The 16128-nt window shown below is 43.6% G+C and overlaps 1 protein-coding gene across 4 annotated transcripts; it reads left to right on the top strand.

Moving 5' to 3' along the window:
- The first annotated feature begins 1838 nt into the window (after window positions 1–1838).
- On the top strand, window positions 1839–10698 carry CDKN2AIPNL (CDKN2A interacting protein N-terminal like). Of its 4 annotated transcripts, XM_007107067.3 has the most exons (4): window positions 1839–2118; window positions 3441–3540; window positions 8946–9030; window positions 10335–10698. In XM_007107067.3, exons 1-3 carry the CDS (start codon window positions 1880–1882, stop codon window positions 9027–9029), a joined length of 423 nt encoding a protein of 140 aa, XP_007107129.1. In that variant the 5' UTR covers window positions 1839–1879; the 3' UTR covers window position 9030; window positions 10335–10698. The 4 variants fall into 4 exon arrangements, with proteins under 4 accessions (XP_007107129.1, XP_007107130.1, XP_007107131.1 ...); XM_007107068.3 differs by lacking the exon at window positions 10335–10698 and having other exon boundaries at window positions 8880–8995; XM_007107069.3 differs by lacking the exon at window positions 10335–10698 and having other exon boundaries at window positions 1840–2118; window positions 8615–8995.
- Window positions 10699–16128: the final 5430 nt, after the last annotated feature.

The following is a 16128-nucleotide window of genomic DNA, read 5'->3' as shown; positions in this document are numbered from 1 at the left end:
AATCCACTATTTTTTTTTTTTTTTTTGCCACGCAGTTTGTGGAATCTCAGTTCCCTGACCAGGGATAGAACCCGTGGCCCCTGCATTGGGAGTGTGAAGTCTTAACCACTGGACCACCAGGGAAGTCCCTAACTCTACTAATCCAGTGATGGGCCTGGGAATCCACTATTTTTTTTTTTTTTTGCCACGCAGCTTGTGGAATCTCAGTTCCCCAACCAGGGACTGAACCTGGGCCACGGCAGTGAAAGCGCCAAATCCTAACCATTAGACCACCAGGAAACTCCCTGGGAATCTGCTATTTTAACAAGGCCCTCAGGAGACATAATTTGCACTCAGTTTTGGGAGCCCCAGCTCTGGGCACCTATTCCTGGCTGATGTAGAGTAGCTGAGTCTGTCTTTGGTTTCATAGCCCTGTTCACATTCTTCCTGCTCAACAGGGTGAGAGTAGCGTGCCTCCCTATTTTTAACCACAATGGGATGTCACTGAGCCTGGTGCTGGTTCTACAGGCACAGTCTACTCATAAGACTGCCTGATATTTCCATTCTATATGGGGTTTCTGCTTGTTGGAGGCCCTGATGTCTCATTAGAAGCTGCAGAAGCAGCAGACAACACATAGGTGGCTCTGCCCCTCGGCCTCATTCACAATATAGGACCTACACTGGAATCTTGGATCCTGGATTCTAGGCTCAGCTCTGTACTCTGCCCCACATTTGATGGGGGATGATGGGGAAGCCTATTAGGTCAATAATTTCCCAAGGCTGATGGAGGCTCAAGTGGTTTCCCAGTTATTGTACTTGAACGGGATGGGAAATGCACCTCTTATGAGGAAGCTCTTCTGTTTGTCGATGGGTCTACCCGACCCTAGGACAGACAGCAGAGTTAGGCCAACTCACCTGCTCATCTCCTCTTGACACATCCATTTTGGCTCCTCCCAGCATCTTTTGGATACACCTGGTTAAAATCGTTCAGTGGCTCCCCATTCCTTTTAGGGTCTAGACCACAACTCCTTCCATGACCTACTGTTCTTGGTAATCTTTGCAGCCTCATCTCCTCCACTGTCCCCCACTTTAGGATCTGTCATACAGATCTTGCAGTTCTCTCACCAGGCCAGGCTCTCTTGCAGTGCCCTACTCTTTTTCATGTAGTTAACTCTTGTTCATCTCTCTGCTCTCCAGCATCATTTTCCTGACCTCCAAGTCTGGATCAGGTCTCTTGCTTATTCATGGTCCTAGCACTCAGGGCCTTTCTTTAATAAAAGTTGCCAACTTTGAAAAGTTACCCTTGAGCAATTAAGTATTCACGACTGTAAAGTTCATTAGAGCAGCGCTCTGAATTTGCTCTCATTGCGTCTCCAGCACCTAGCAAAGGGTCTGGCAGGTATTCAGTTGGATGGATTACTGGCTCCAGGAAGGCGGGCCACAACCTGGGTGGAGTGTCGAGACCTCTGGGAATCGATAAAAGTAGATCCAGAGCAGCTACACCTATACGTCCTCAGAACTGGGGGCATCGGTCTGCGGGCCGGGTGCCCGGGGAATTCCCAGGCCAAGGACACAGTACAGTCCTGGCTGGCATCCGGCTGCCGAATTGGAGAGGGCTGCCCTTACTCTGTGCTTGGGAGGGCCTCAGTTTTCCTACTGGTTCCCCGCGGGGTGGGCCGAGAACTGCCCCTGAGGCCCCGGGGTAGGCCCACTCCACGGGCCGCGGCTGCAGAAGTCTGAGGGGCCGGGCCGGGTGAGGCCGCCGCGCCCGCCGAGGGCGCTCCAGACCAGTCCTCCTGAGCAGTCGCTCGCCGCTGCGGCCCCTCTAGCCGCGGGGAGGTGGCGCAGTGCGTGTACGGAAGGCGGTGGGCGGGTCCGGCCCTCAGCGACGGAGGGCGCCATGGTGGGTGGCGAAGCGGCTGCAGCCGTGGAGGAGCTGGTTTCTGGTGTGCGGCAGGCGACCGACTTCGCTGAGCAGTTCCGCTCCTACTCGGAGAGCGAGAAGCAATGGAAGGCCCGCATGGAATTCATCCTGCGCCATCTGCCCGATTACCGCGACCCGCCAGACGGCGGCGGCCGCCTGGACCAGCTGCTGTCCCTCTCCATGGTCTGGGCCAACCACCTCTTCCTGGGTTGCAGGTGCGGACCCCTGGCGGCTGGCTGACCCTGTCCGGATCCGCAGTCCTCCCCCAGGGCTGACCCCTGCCCAAGGCTGACCCTGCCCCCAAACTCCAACCGCACTAGACAGGCCTAAGGCAGGTTTCCACCCTAGCCAGTCCTTTGGAAAGATACTTAATCTCTCTGAGCTTTAGTTTCCTCATCTGGAAAATTAGTTGGGATGACTACAGTATTAAAGGGTGAAAAGCACTTAGCACAGGCTGTCATCTCGCAAGAGCTCTATACATGCTAGGCGTTCGAGTTGCCATTGTTATTTATATTATTATTATAATTACTTCAAACTTTCACCTTTGCAGAGGGCATTTTAAGTTCATTAGCTCCTTTCTTCCACATGGCAAACGTGCAGGGACAGAAACTCAGATCTCTACTTTACATCTGCAAAGCTGAGAGAGGGAAAGAGACATACCTAGGGTCATGCAGCATCTAGCAGGATTGGTGGATTTTACCATTTATGGCAGGATGTAGTCTGTGGCCCTTGTCTTTTTCTCCCCATGTCCTAGTCTGCTAGACCATGTAGCAAGAAGCAGTCTTTGCCTCTCTGCCTTTCCTTTTATCAAAATAACAAATGCCTTCAAGGGACTTTTTGAAATGGCACTCCCTCTGTCACACCATGAAGCAGGTGGCAAATCTTGAGGCTCCCACTTCCTTTTATTAAGCATTTCCTGAAATTGTGTTAGGATAATGAGATGACCTGGCTTTAGTCCTGGTTTCTGTGCTCCTTATGGCTGTCTAGTCACATGGTCCCTCCAGCCCTAAGCTGCTTGATTTTGCTTTCAGATTTGGGGAGTTATTAGAACAGGATATGGGGAAGCAGTGCCTGCTGTATCCCTCCCTTTTCTCTGACTTCCCGGTTCCTCTAGTAAATTCTGGTTAACAGGATCCAAGATTAGGCAAATGTCAGAAAATTGGACAGATGAACAAATAATGTTATTTTCGTTAGACCAATACTCCACATGTTCAAAAAAATAAAAAAGAATTTTGGCCCTCATATCATATCTGTGAATATATACTGCCAGAGGTACAGTGCCTCTATTTTTGTAAGTCTTATTTGTTTTGTAAATCTTAAGACACCTGCTCCATTGGCATCCCTAGTGCTGCTTCTGTATCCACATGTGCAAGAACTATTTTCTAACTTGATGCTGAACATCTATCAGTTTCCCCAGGAGTATCAAATCGTTCCTCTGAGAGGAGGAGTTTATAGTCCAGCTACCTGCAATTTCTTTTTAGCCCACAGTGACAATAATTCTTCCACGGTTTTTATCTTACTACTTTTTATCATGCAGTTACAACAAAGACCTTTTAGACAAGGTGATGGAAATGGCTGATGGGATTGAAGTGGAAGACCTGCCACAATTTACTACCAGAAGTGAATTAATGAAAAAGGTAAACAGGATTTCCAAGTGCATTTGAAATGGTATAGAGCTAACGGCCCCTGCCTTTATGATGATGTATTAGAGTATATTGTTTTCTGAATGCTCTTGTTTACTACCCCAATCTAAGCCCTTTCATTTTATTTCTCTGTAATTGGTATAAGCCTTTTCATAACTAGAGAACAACTCAGTAGATAAATTATGCATTGTTGGTAGAGTAACACATAAACTCAACCTCTTCAGTTCCTTTAGGAAAATTCTGTTTTGAGCTTTTTGCTTGAATTTTAAGAAAATGTTGGTTAGAGTTCTACAGTTTCCCACCTATTAAAAAATCTTGTTGGTAACATTAACTCAGCCTTACCCCAATCAGTGAGGACCCCACCAGACCTGTTTGGACCCTCTGACTTGCTGATGGAAATGTAGATGGAGTAATATCATCATAGCTTTTCCCTATTCTGCCAGGCTTGTTCTGATCTGAGGCTGTGGATTTTTTACATGGTGAGCTGCTGCCTGTTGAGCCTTGTATCTGGGTCCTTTGGCTGGGGCCATGGAGAGTGTGGCAGAGGAAGCTCAGAGGATGGGGCTGGGCGTCCCAACTGCTTTTCACAATCTCCCAAGATATGGTTTTTCTCATTTGCCCTGGTCTCCTAAGGCAACAAAATTAATTGCTTCCTCATCTCCCATAGTTTATTTCTTTAGCACTTTACCCAGACCTTTTAAAGAGCAGATTGTAAGCTTCTTGAGGGAAGAGATGGTGCTTAAGATATTAGTCCTTCTGGGCTTCCCTGGTGGCGCAGTGGTTGCGCGTCCGCCTGCCGATGCAGGGGAATCGGGTTCGCGCCCCGGTCCGGGAGGATCCCACATGCCGTGGAGCGGCTGGGCCCGTGAGCCGTGGCCGCTGAGCCTGCGCGTCCGGAGCCTGTGCTCCGCAACGGGAGAGGCCACAACGGAGGGAGGCCCGCATATCACAAAAAAAAAAAAAAAAAAAAAAAAGAAGATAAATCAATCATCTTGTATTGATTTCTATGTACTGAATAAAACCTTGCAAATACATGAAGTTGAAAGAACTAAAAGGAAAAAGACAAATCCACAGCTGTGATTGGAAACTTTAATATCCCTCTTTCAATAATTGATTGAACAAGTAGACAAAAAAAAAAAAAAGAGTAAGGATATAAAAGATTTGGGCAGGGCTTCCCTGGTGGCGCAGTGGTTGAGAGTCCGCCTGCCGATGCAGGGGACACGGGTTCGTGCCCCGGTCCGGGAGGATCCCACGTGCCACGGAACGGCTAGATATTAGTCCTTCTAATTCCAAAACCTAGTATAGGCATAACCCAGAGAAGATGCTCAGAAAATGCTTACAAAATTGACCAAAGCAAAAGAGTAAAGACTGCTGGCCTCTCTTATAGTTCTATCTTCAGAAACATAGGTAAGCCCTTGCTTCACCCTAGTTGGGTCTTTTTTTGGGAAGCTGGGCATATAAAAAGGTTCCCTTCAGTGTGAGTGTCAGGAGCTAATCAAATCCTCAGCTGCCCAGAAAGTACTTCAGCCCCAAACAGCACACCCCACTTGATTTCAGATATTTTTCTTTAAAAAAGTATTGTTTTTTAATTGAACCTGGAATCAAAAGTTCAGGTTGTGTTCAAGGGGCTATTTTGTTTTTAAAATCTGTTAACAGGGCTGTTTGTAGCCCGGGAGCCGTTGTGAATTAGGAGTTGGTGACTTTTTGGATTCTCTTATATAATATTTTAAAAAAACCTCTAGGAAGTCCTTCAGTATCCTAGCGGTGAGGTTCCTGGGGCCCAGGCATGGGGCGTCTAGATAATTTCCAGCCACCTGATTGCACCCCATTCGTCAGGGGCAGGCAGGGAATAGGATGAGCCTTTACTTCCTGACTGCTCATGGCTGATTCTTTCCTTGGCCTTTTGGTCTTAAGAGGTATTCTGCCCTCTGTAAGATCCATTTTCACATAAATTTTGTTATACTTCTCTGTCTCTTTCCAGTCATATTGGGATATTAGAGGTCAGAACACTTCACGATATTTGGGCTTCAGACTCCAGAAGAGACTAAGGAGGTTTTGTAATTAATACGCATGTCCCTAACATTATCCATAGGCTATTGTGAAGAAGTATATGTATGTGTGTTGAGGAGAAGAGTTTCTAAACTGTTATAAACATTGTAAAGGGGTCTTGAACCTCAAAAATGTAGGGAGCCCTGTCCTGGGATATTCGTTTTTGACTCTTTAATTGCACAGTGTCAGCCTCCAGAGAAGAGTCCTCAGAAATGAACTTTGGCATCCCTGAAACCAGCTCTGCCATCAGACTAATGATTGGCACCTAGCTACCTGGAAGAAGCCTACAGGGAGCCTGTATTTCTATAGCACTTTTTGATTATATATGTTTGAACTTCCTTCAAATAAAACTTATGTTTTCTTAGTAACCAAGTTTTAGACTGTTGATGTCACTGAAAATGAAGCTAAGTTGATCCTGAAAAGTGAGATACTTAGAGGATGTGTAGAGTTTTGCCAGTTGGTAAGAGTCTTTTAGATAAGCCTGTCCTGAGAACAAGTCATCTGAGCTGTGTGCCATGACAGAATTGTGTTGTGTTGAAGGCTGTCCCTTCTCTATTGAAGGCTACCCTGAGAGCCCACTGGAAAGAGCGCCCTGGGAGCTTTGCAGCAGTTTTTTTTTGTCTTTTTGCCTGAGGTTTTTGCATGTAATAGATAGAGGCTGGCAAACATTAAGCAACATTGCCACCCCAGAAACAAAAAACAAAAACAAAAAACTTTGATGTTGATCCATGCACCTGAAAAGGTCAGTTATAGTTCTTTGATCCTTAGCTCTAAAATTATTTTAGTTGGGTTTTGAAGCTAGCTAGCAAGTGGAAATGAATCGCCTGGCATTACTGGTATCCCGAGACTGAATAGTGAAGATAACTTAGGGACATAAGTTCTTTAAAGTAAGATTTTTAAAATACTTTATGGTTATTCTGCAGTTTTAAGGCCAGTACACCTCTGTGGTCTGTCCAACTCTCTTTTTTTTTGGTGGGGGAAGGGGGATGTGGAATCTGAGAAAAGAAATGAGCATTGGTCTCTGACAGGTGGTATTTGTCAGATACTTGCAGTGTATGATTTTTTTTCTGAAAAAGGGGGATTCAGACAAAATATACTGAACAGTCTCAGTTATCTAACAGCCCTCCCTAGGTACCTACTAGCAGACTTTGTGATTGACCAACCAGCTTTACCCATTAATGAGCAATAATTAGCAAAGAGCAGCAGCTCACTCAGGAATGATGTATTACTAAGACTGTCAGAGTTTATATTTCCAAGGCATTGTCTTAAGGAGAAAGAGGAGTGATTGACTAAGAAGCTATCATTATTGGCTCAAAAAAATCTGTCCACTTAATTACTCCATTTTTCCTAAGAACATTTTTTTTTTATAAATTTATTTTTATTTATTTTTGGCTGCATTGAGTCTTCGTTGCTGCGTGCAGGCTTTCTCTAGTTGCGGCAAGCAGGGGCTACTCTTCATTGTGGTGCGCGGGCTTCTAATTGCGGTGGCTCGTCTTGTTGCAGAACACGGGCTCTAGGCGCGCAGGCTTCAGTAGTTGTGGCACATGGGCTCTAGACTGCAGGCTTAGTAGTTGTGGTGCATGGGCTTAGTTGCTCCGCAGCATGTGGGATCTTCCTGGACCAGGGCTCGAACCTGGGTCCCCTGCATTGGCAGGTGGATTCTTAACCACTGCACCACCAGGGAAGTCCCCCCTAAGAACATTTTTGTCCAAGAGGGAAAGTGACAGTATGGAAAGTGACTAAATGTGAAATGTGAAAGAGAAGTTGGAAAAACAAGTGTGCCTGCCTTTCAAGAGGTTTTTTGTGCATTATATACGGTCTTGGCAAGCTCTAAAGTAATGGAGCAGCCACTCCATTGGTGGAAGGAGATGTGATTCTAATAAGATGGCAACTATTTGTGAGTATTTAAAAAAAATTTTTTTCAGCTTATCAGATTAGTTAAATCAGGTTTTGTCTTGTATCCTAAGATAAATGCTCCATGGAGCTACCTTTCTTTTCCCTTTATCCACAGAAATAGAAGAAGCCAGAAAAGCTCTTTCTGACCCCACAGGCCAGTCTGTTGCCTGGTGCCCAGGCTGAGTCAATCACCTGCCAGCACCTTGAGTCAAAGACCATACTTGGAGCAGCCAAAGCCAGTGGCAACTCTTCTGCTATAGCCTTGGTCTATCCTATTGGAAATTTGAGAGATGGCTTAGGGGATTCTCTTTCCTTTTGGACTAAAGATGGTTTCTTTAGGTAATACTGCAGTCTCCTAAAAAGAGAAAGCCCTCTTATATTTTGCTTTTGCTGAGGAATTTCGCTTCTTCACTTCTCAAAGACTGGAGTGACAGGCTTAAGCTAGGAAATAGGTCATACCTCGAAAACTCTGCTTACTAAAAAGAGTCTCAGACTGATTCACTTGCACTGCTAAATGTTAAGGAAATCCATTCAAATAGAAGGTGACAGACAAAATGATTTCTTTGTACCCTGCTTAAAAGTTGTCTAAAGCCAAGTTTAAATTTACCAGTGGTGCTAGAGAGTACCCAGAAAGAATACATCTGCTTCAGTTCACCACTGTTAGAAGACATGCAGTTTCTGTAGTTTCTAATAGTGTGAAATCCAGAAACCTATAACCTTCACATCTCCTAAATATCCTGACTCAATGTGAAATGTTGTAAATTACTACCTGGATTCAACTGATTTTAATTTAGAACAATAAGTGTTTATGTGATTCTGTTTTTAGAAGCCTTCATTGCAGAGCATGCCATGGAAAAAGTTATTTTTTAAGTATTTCTGTTATCACTTTAAATTGTGAACATTTATAGATCACAAGTGACAAGACAAAAAAATTAGACTCTGGCTTCCAAATGGATAGTATGGTCAGTGTTTTGCTGAATTTTCTGTATGTAGTAAAATCTTAATAATTTCTGAGTCTACCTACCATCTGGGTAGTACATAAATATTGCATCACTGCTGTATTTTAATTTATGAATTTGATTCATTAGACTACATGGCTACTAACTTTTTCTTTTTTTCCTAGCATCAAAGCTAAGGCAGAAGATTCATCACATTTTCATCATTAGTTACAGGCTTGGAAAGGAGGCTGGGATGAATATGACATTGACCTCAGCAACTCTCTTAAGACTCTTGATATTAACAACATGTAGGAAAGAGGCAATTGGAATGAAAGGGAATCTTGTCTAGATTGGCGTTTTAAAAGTTCTCATTCTTCTAGTAGCTATCACTGTAAAAGTATGCATGGATATTTATGTATTTATAAATCATGCCCTCTTTTTTATTTTCAGGTTTTGAACGTTGGTCAAAATGTTAAAAATGCCTATTTTTTTTTAATGTTGATGTAATAATGGCAGGTAGTGAATTTTACACTTTGGATTTTTCAACAACGTACCTTCATGTGTGATTCTGCTTTATGGTCTTTTTTCCCCGCCGACTGAGGTAAACCATATCCCTTATTTCTACCTGAAGTTTACACCATCCATGTACCCTATTGCCACACACACTTCATCTTTTTTTAAAGAGTTGAGTGAAAATCAAATCATAGGCTTCAGGTATCTACCAGCTCATGGGAAGAGGCAGCCTATAAAAAAGCCTTATTTTAGAACTCATTGACACAAGATTCCACAGCTTGTTTCAGGCAGCCAGTTGATTGTAGGTTCTCTAGAAAGCCTTCCAGGCTGCTGAATAAAGCCCGTATTCTCTTTTTCTGCAGGGAGCCTGAGGCTTCAGTATTCTAGGCTTGAGGAATTGCCTTGTACAAAGTCCCTCAAGAAATACTTGCTTATTAGTGCAGTGCTGCTTTGCTCTGAAATTCTGGTTTTATTAATTTCCCCCTTTCAGTTGATGTATATTTCTTAACCCCTCCCTGTTCCTCTTTCTTATTTAGTACCCACTCTTAAGTACTTATCTCCAGGCATAAATACCGAGAGGGACTTCATTTGGGGGGCAACAATGTAACAGTCACAGCAGGATTCACTTATCACTGTATGGGACAGGGTCGCAGAATACGACAGTGGACCTGCCTTAGCTTAATCTACTGGTAAACTCAGGTCACTGAAGTGCTGAAGAGGAGAGCAACTGTGGGAGCATGGTGTCTGGGGGCAGAGAAGTAGGACGACTCTCACCCATGGCTCAAGGTTAAGGCCAAACAGCATACCACATCTCTGTGCAGCTTCTAGCTCTAATCTGTAGTGACCACTAGGGTGGCCCAAGTGAAGACCTCAGGACCTCTGACAGGCCACTTTTCTCCTGTGGCCTTTCCTGGAAAATGAAGATCATAGAAATACCTATCACAAAGACCTATGGCAAGGTTTAAGATGTTAGAGGGCCAAGCACAGTGCTCAGTGAGCCTTGGCTTCTCTATAAGATATAAAATAAAATGTCCTATCAGGAACACATCCATTGCAAAGTCTTTATAGTTTTTGAAGACTTCTCTAGTTAATCAAATTTTCTGGTGCCATTTTCTAGTGGGTTTTCTCTTATTTCCTCAGTTTAAGCTGCCCTTTTTTAAAAACTTTTAAAAAATAAGCTTTTATTTTAGAACAATTGTAGATTTACAGGAAGTCTGCAAAGATAGTTCAGAGTTGCCATATACTCTGCATAGTTTCCCCTATTACTAGCATCTTACATTAGTATGGTACATTTGTTATAATTAATGAACCAATATTGATACACTGTTAACTAATGTCCACACTTCATTGAGACTTCCTTAGTTTTCACTTAATATCCTTTTTCTGTTTCAGGATCCCATTACTCTTCCCAGGATAAGCTGCCTGTTTTTCATCTTACCTTCACAACCTCTGTGGCTATCTCACCTATAAAATTAATCAGTATTTTAGAATTTTATCCTTTGTTTTTTTTGGAGTGGAAAGTGGCATAGAAATCTAAAATTTGCATTGCAGCACTCCTGTGCAAGTAAAATGGCCCACTCTTAGATCTGAAACTGGAGCTCACACCAGATATAAGCTGCAAGCTACTGGTCTCTTCATATATACAGCCCTCCCCAAGATGGGCTGAGGATCAAGTGAGATCACAGGAAGGGACATGGTAAATAAAGTATTACTGCAAGTGATGACTAGGAGAGGATCTTATCTGTTAAAAGACATAAGTCTCAAGACCTTTTGAGAAGCAACTACAGTTGATCCTTGAACCACCCATGGATTCAACCAACTGCAGATTCTGTACATATTTATTGAAAACAATTTACATATAAATGGACCTGTGCATTTTGGACCTGTGTTTGGGTGACCTATACTAACAGTACAGTTTAGGGTGCTCAGTTAATAGTGATGCCCTTTCATGTAATCCAGAAAGTTGCTTTTTGAAACATTCCTCAGAGTCTGTGGCTCACCTGATCAATACTCTCTACCTCTGCAAAGGAAAGGATTCCCTCTGAACTTTTCCAGGATCCATTTGGACCTGTGGCTTACCTGTTCTGTGGGCACTGGGAGGAATCACATTAACTATCACTGCCCATCCTCTGTTGCTTTGCTATCTGTAGTAAATGGCAGTGAAAATACACATTGTTGTATCTGACATGAGATATATATCCCCTAACCATCAGGTGACTTGTGTTTCCCAGCTGTCCAGCTCTAAAGTCTCTGCCTGGGTACAGATGTCTGGAAGGAGACTCAATTTCTGGGGTCTGAGGCCTGTCATCTAGTTATCTTGTCATCTAGTCCTGGCTCTCATTCTTGACTAGTTTAGAGGGATACCTTTCAGTTCTGTAGGAATAAGAGTAAACATAATCCTTAAGAGGCGAGAATTTTAGAACTTAAACAGGTTGGTGGTCGTATGGAAATTGCTTCCTTCAACAAATAAATGCATGCTCTCCCTCTCAAGAAACAGAATCTCACCTGGCTTGCTTTTCATTAAAATAAATAGCCAGAGAACCTATTTATTTAAATGAAAAGCAAGCCTGCTAATTTCTTTCCCAAAGTTTACTCTGTCCCTTCTAAGTTATGACACCCAGGGCAAGGGGTGGCAGTATTGACTGCCTTTCTCATTTTGGTTTGGAAGGTTTTTTTTCACACTGCCAGCAGTAGAGGCAGAGTCCTTTGCATGTGCTCCTATCAGAGATGGAGGTGGGCCTAAAGCCTTGCTCATAGACAAGAGTACCAGCTGAGGAGGTGTGGTAACAAAGACTACATCACCTGAACAGATTCCCTTGGAAGTCAAATAGAAAGTAAAAGTTGAGACTATTAAGCTCCTATTAGAATGGAGCTAATTCCTACCTGTTCTAGACCTGGGCATGTGAACCAGAGCTTTTTTCCTTGACGGTGCTGTCAGACAAGGATACCTCTTTAGAACGTAATCCAGGTAGTCACAGCCCAAGTCCCATCCTTCTTTCCCAGCCTAGTAAAAAAAAGCCCAGTGAACCAAAAATATCCTTGAACATGGCCCTTCAACTTATTTGCCTAGGAGAAAGAAGCTGTTAGGGGCCTGAGGCAGGTCTTTTTTTTTTTTTTTTTTTTAATATCTTATTTTTGGTTGTGTCGGGTCTTAGTTGTGGCATGCAGGCTTCTTTCTAGTTGTGGCATGCAGGCTCAATAGTTGCAGCACGTGGGCTTAGCTGCCCTGCAGCATGTGGGATCTTAGTTCCCTGACCAGGGATCGATCCCACGTCTCCTGCATTGCAAGGCGGATTCTTAACCACTAGACCACCAGGCAAGCCCCCTGAGGCAGCTCTTGGTCTACCCCTGCTTTAGTGGAGGGGCAATTAACAGTAAGGTCAACCTTGAACTGCATGGGCCTAGTGATTAAAGCCCTTGCTTTGCTGTGAATGCTAGCACCAGAATCTCATGCTGTTAGGGCTGCATTTTTCCTTCCCTTCGGCATTTTATTAAGAATGTTTAATTATCCCCAGTAGTTGTGAACTGGTAGTTAATTCCTTCCTCTTGAGTTCCTCAGTGTAGGGATCTGCACTGTGCGGATGATTCCTACTTTATTGGAGGATTCCATAGAGAAACCAATGTCTGTAAGTACCTGGCACTTAGTGAATTGCTTCATTTCTGCCCTACTTTCCCTTTGAGGCCACGCTGGGAAGATATGAAATGTTTCAACTAAAATTTACATAAAATAAAAATGACCACCCCACCCCACCAGACCAGTCTCCATTCCGAAAGCTGCAAAAGGGTGGACCTAACATGCAGCTTGGCACCCATTAGGTGCCAACGTATCAATAGTTATGTTGACAGAACAAATGGCAGCAGGCACTGAACAATGCAGCACAAATTAAATGCCAGGCTGTTTTGGACAGGGGGCAGAAGCAGGATGGGGAAAGGGGTCAGCACGTGGCCAGCCTTGGAATCCCTACCTCTAGGGGTCTGGGGCTTGCAGTCTGTGGGTATGCTCCTTTCTCCATGAACATAGCTGCCTGGCAGGCTTGCCCTGGAGTCTCACACTGTAAACTGACTAGATTCCTTATCACTTTGGGTGTGAATTTTGGGCCCCAGACTATTGGAAACATTTGGGCTTGGACCAACACCTACAGTCCTCACTTCTTAAACCAGCTGTTCTCAACTTCTCAGGTGGTGAGAATGACTCATGCTTCTTTCTACCTTTGTGCTTACCAAATTTATTTTTTATGACTAGGTTCTACTTTTATAACAAAAAACAAAGCTGCTAATTAAAAAGTGTCCCCAGAGGATTCAGAGCTTGGACCCTTGGAGGTCCACTGCTGTCTTGTTGGCCTCCTCCCTAGGCCTGTGCATGTACTGCCAGAGGTTATCTGGAAAGCAGTTCCCAGTGTTTGGCTCCAATCTTTGGTACTTATATTGTTGCTCTTAACAGCCTGATCCCTCAAACTTACTTAGGTCTTGAGAGGGCGCCATGGTGACTGTAGTCTGTTCTCAAGTTGCTCTGTGTGCACCATACCCAGCCGCTGCCTAAGAACCAATGTGTAAGGGCTAATGAAAGCCAGAAAGGAAACTTTCTCCCTAACAGATGGTATCATCAACTTACCACCAGGCTACAGTACTGCCCTCGCTGATCTTTCTGGCTTGCGAGAGATCTCTTGTACCCACCCCTGGGATTGACAGTCTTCATTCTAAAGGCAGCTTTCCAGCCGATGTTCCAGAGTCTCCACCTGAAACCAGTCTTACGTGCTCATGCAGGTACAGTCCTATAGCCAAGGCCCACTACAATACAGCAAGGTCACTAATCTAGATTTTCTTTGGAGGCGATATTCTAGGCCTTTAGCTGAAGCTGAAGCCATGAGCTAAAGTCTCTGGATTCTTTCCTATTCTCTGCTAAAGATGGTTATAAGAACAAGAAGCTTCCCGTTCCTGTTGTCTTTCTACTAGCACCAACACAAAAAAATAAAACAAAATCTCCCAACTCAAGTTTTGTAGAATGACTTTATGCAGAGACCAGCCAAAGAGCTGCAAACCTCTTGGCATTTGACATTCTTCTGTTCAAGAGTGCTGCTAGTCCAATTCAGCTGGTGGGCTGCAGTATTCTTGGCACAAGGCCTTGTTTGTAAAGGGGGAAGGGAAGGCTTCAGACAGGAAGCAGCATTAAGAGGTCTGCCTTAAGTGTGCTTACATTTGCACTTTGGCAGCCCTCAAGACACCACAAAAGCCCTCCTGCATTCCAGGAAGAATGACAACTAAATGATTCAGGTTGATGGAGCCTGAGGTCAGCTCTAATATCCCCCCAAAGGACTACAGAAGCATCACACTTGTAACCAAAGACCATCACCACGTAAAGACCTCTCTAACCAGCTAAAAGGTTATTTGCTTTTACTCAGCAAAGTATATTTAGAGTCTTTCCAAATATACGATTCCAGAAGTCACTGGTAAACAAAAGCATCTTGTGGCCAAGCTTTAGCACTAAGTCAATGGCAGAGTTCCTGACAGTCCATGCAGGCTTCTAGCCCAAGTCTGAGTCCTCCATATGCCAAAGAGGAAACTTGGAGCTTTTCCTTCCAGGGCTCTTGATTTCAACCAGCAAGGAACTAATGTTGCTGAGCTAAGAGAGTTTTGTATAGGGTGCATCTCGTTCATCTTTTGGGCTCAATTAAAAGAAAGCCCTAGTCCATGCTATGAACAGAAAACTTAAAAACCTCCGGTTATTATTGACAAAATTGTTTTAAAAACCTGTAGTGATGATGGGGAGAAATTACTGAAAAAACAGCACACACATCTGTGTGTGTGTTTCTAATATATCTTTGTGCGCTACATCATATACTAGAACAAGATAACTAGAATTTCCCCATATCAGACAAAAGTTTAGTTTTTCCCTAACTAGATGGGAACTGAAGTACCATCTTTGCACAAGGCCCCTGTCCTATGGACAATTTCATTTACCTTTAATAGCTTTCCACCTATGGACTTTTGTTTACATACATAATCCCCACATACCAGATTCCTTTGGGACTCTGCATTGCTGAATGCAGTAGAGAAAGGAATTGTAATAAACACCACCAAGACCTAAAAACTTGATCTCTCTTAAAACCTGGGAGAATTGAGGTTACCTTAGACATAACTCTAAATTGTTTTTTGAGCCCCAGGCTTCTGTCTTTTAAAAGAGTACTAAATGAATAAGACAGGTACCTCGTTTACTGGGCACACAACAGACTTACTAAATAAGCCACCTTCAATAGCTTTCCTCTCCACTACCTTCCACCTACATGAGGAAGAATTTTTAGATCAGTTTCAGAAGTTATTCATATTCATGCAACTTTTAAATTTTGGGGTGTGTCTGTACAGACTCAAGGATATTTCTAGGAAGAGGAAAAAATTGGTCTATAAGTCAAGAGTGCTTTCTATCAGAGATCAGAGTGTTCCTATATCCAGACTTGTTTACATTACAAAAAAAAAGTGGAAAATGGTGAAAACCTCTTAACTGGATAGACACAAGTCTATATAAAACTCAATCAGGGCTTCCCTGGTGGCACAGTGGTTGAGAGTCCGCCTGCCAATGCAGGGGACACGGGTTCGTGCCCGGGCCTAGGAAGATCCCACATGCCGTGGAGCTGCTGGGCCCGTAAGCCATGGCCGCTGAGCCTGTGCGTCCGGAGCCTGTGCATCCGGAGCCTGTGCTCCGCAACAGGAGAGGCCACAACAGTGAGAGGCCCGCATACCGCAAAAAAAAAAACCACTCAATCAACATGATATTTTCACAAATTGGGATGAATATTTAAGTTCAGTAGAATTTTAAAACTAAACTCAATCCCTTAACATCTCTTAAGGGATAGTATAGTTATTGGCTAAAAGACCAGACTGCCTGGGTTCATATCCCAGCCCTACCACATACTGACTAGTTGACCTTGAGAAAGTTACTTGATCTGTACCTAGTTTCCTCATCTGTAATACGGTAGTACCCACCTCATAAGATTACTCTGAGTTTGAAATGTGATCATGTTAAAGTGCTTAGAATAGTGCCTTGCACAGAGAGTTATGTTAGAAGTACTGTTACAGAGGAATTGCACATCGCAAGTGCACTTAATCTTTAACATGAATCCAAATTTGTACCAAAATAAATTAGTTCTAGCCTCTTGCCATACCATACATTTATAAAATTTATGTAGTAAAT

The sequence above is a fragment of the Physeter macrocephalus genome, chromosome 8 (genome assembly GCF_002837175.3).
Source record: "Physeter macrocephalus isolate SW-GA chromosome 8, ASM283717v5, whole genome shotgun sequence".
In the NCBI taxonomy this organism is placed as follows: domain Eukaryota; kingdom Metazoa; phylum Chordata; class Mammalia; order Artiodactyla; family Physeteridae; genus Physeter; species Physeter macrocephalus.
This window is presented reverse-complemented; position numbering and strand designations above follow the sequence as displayed.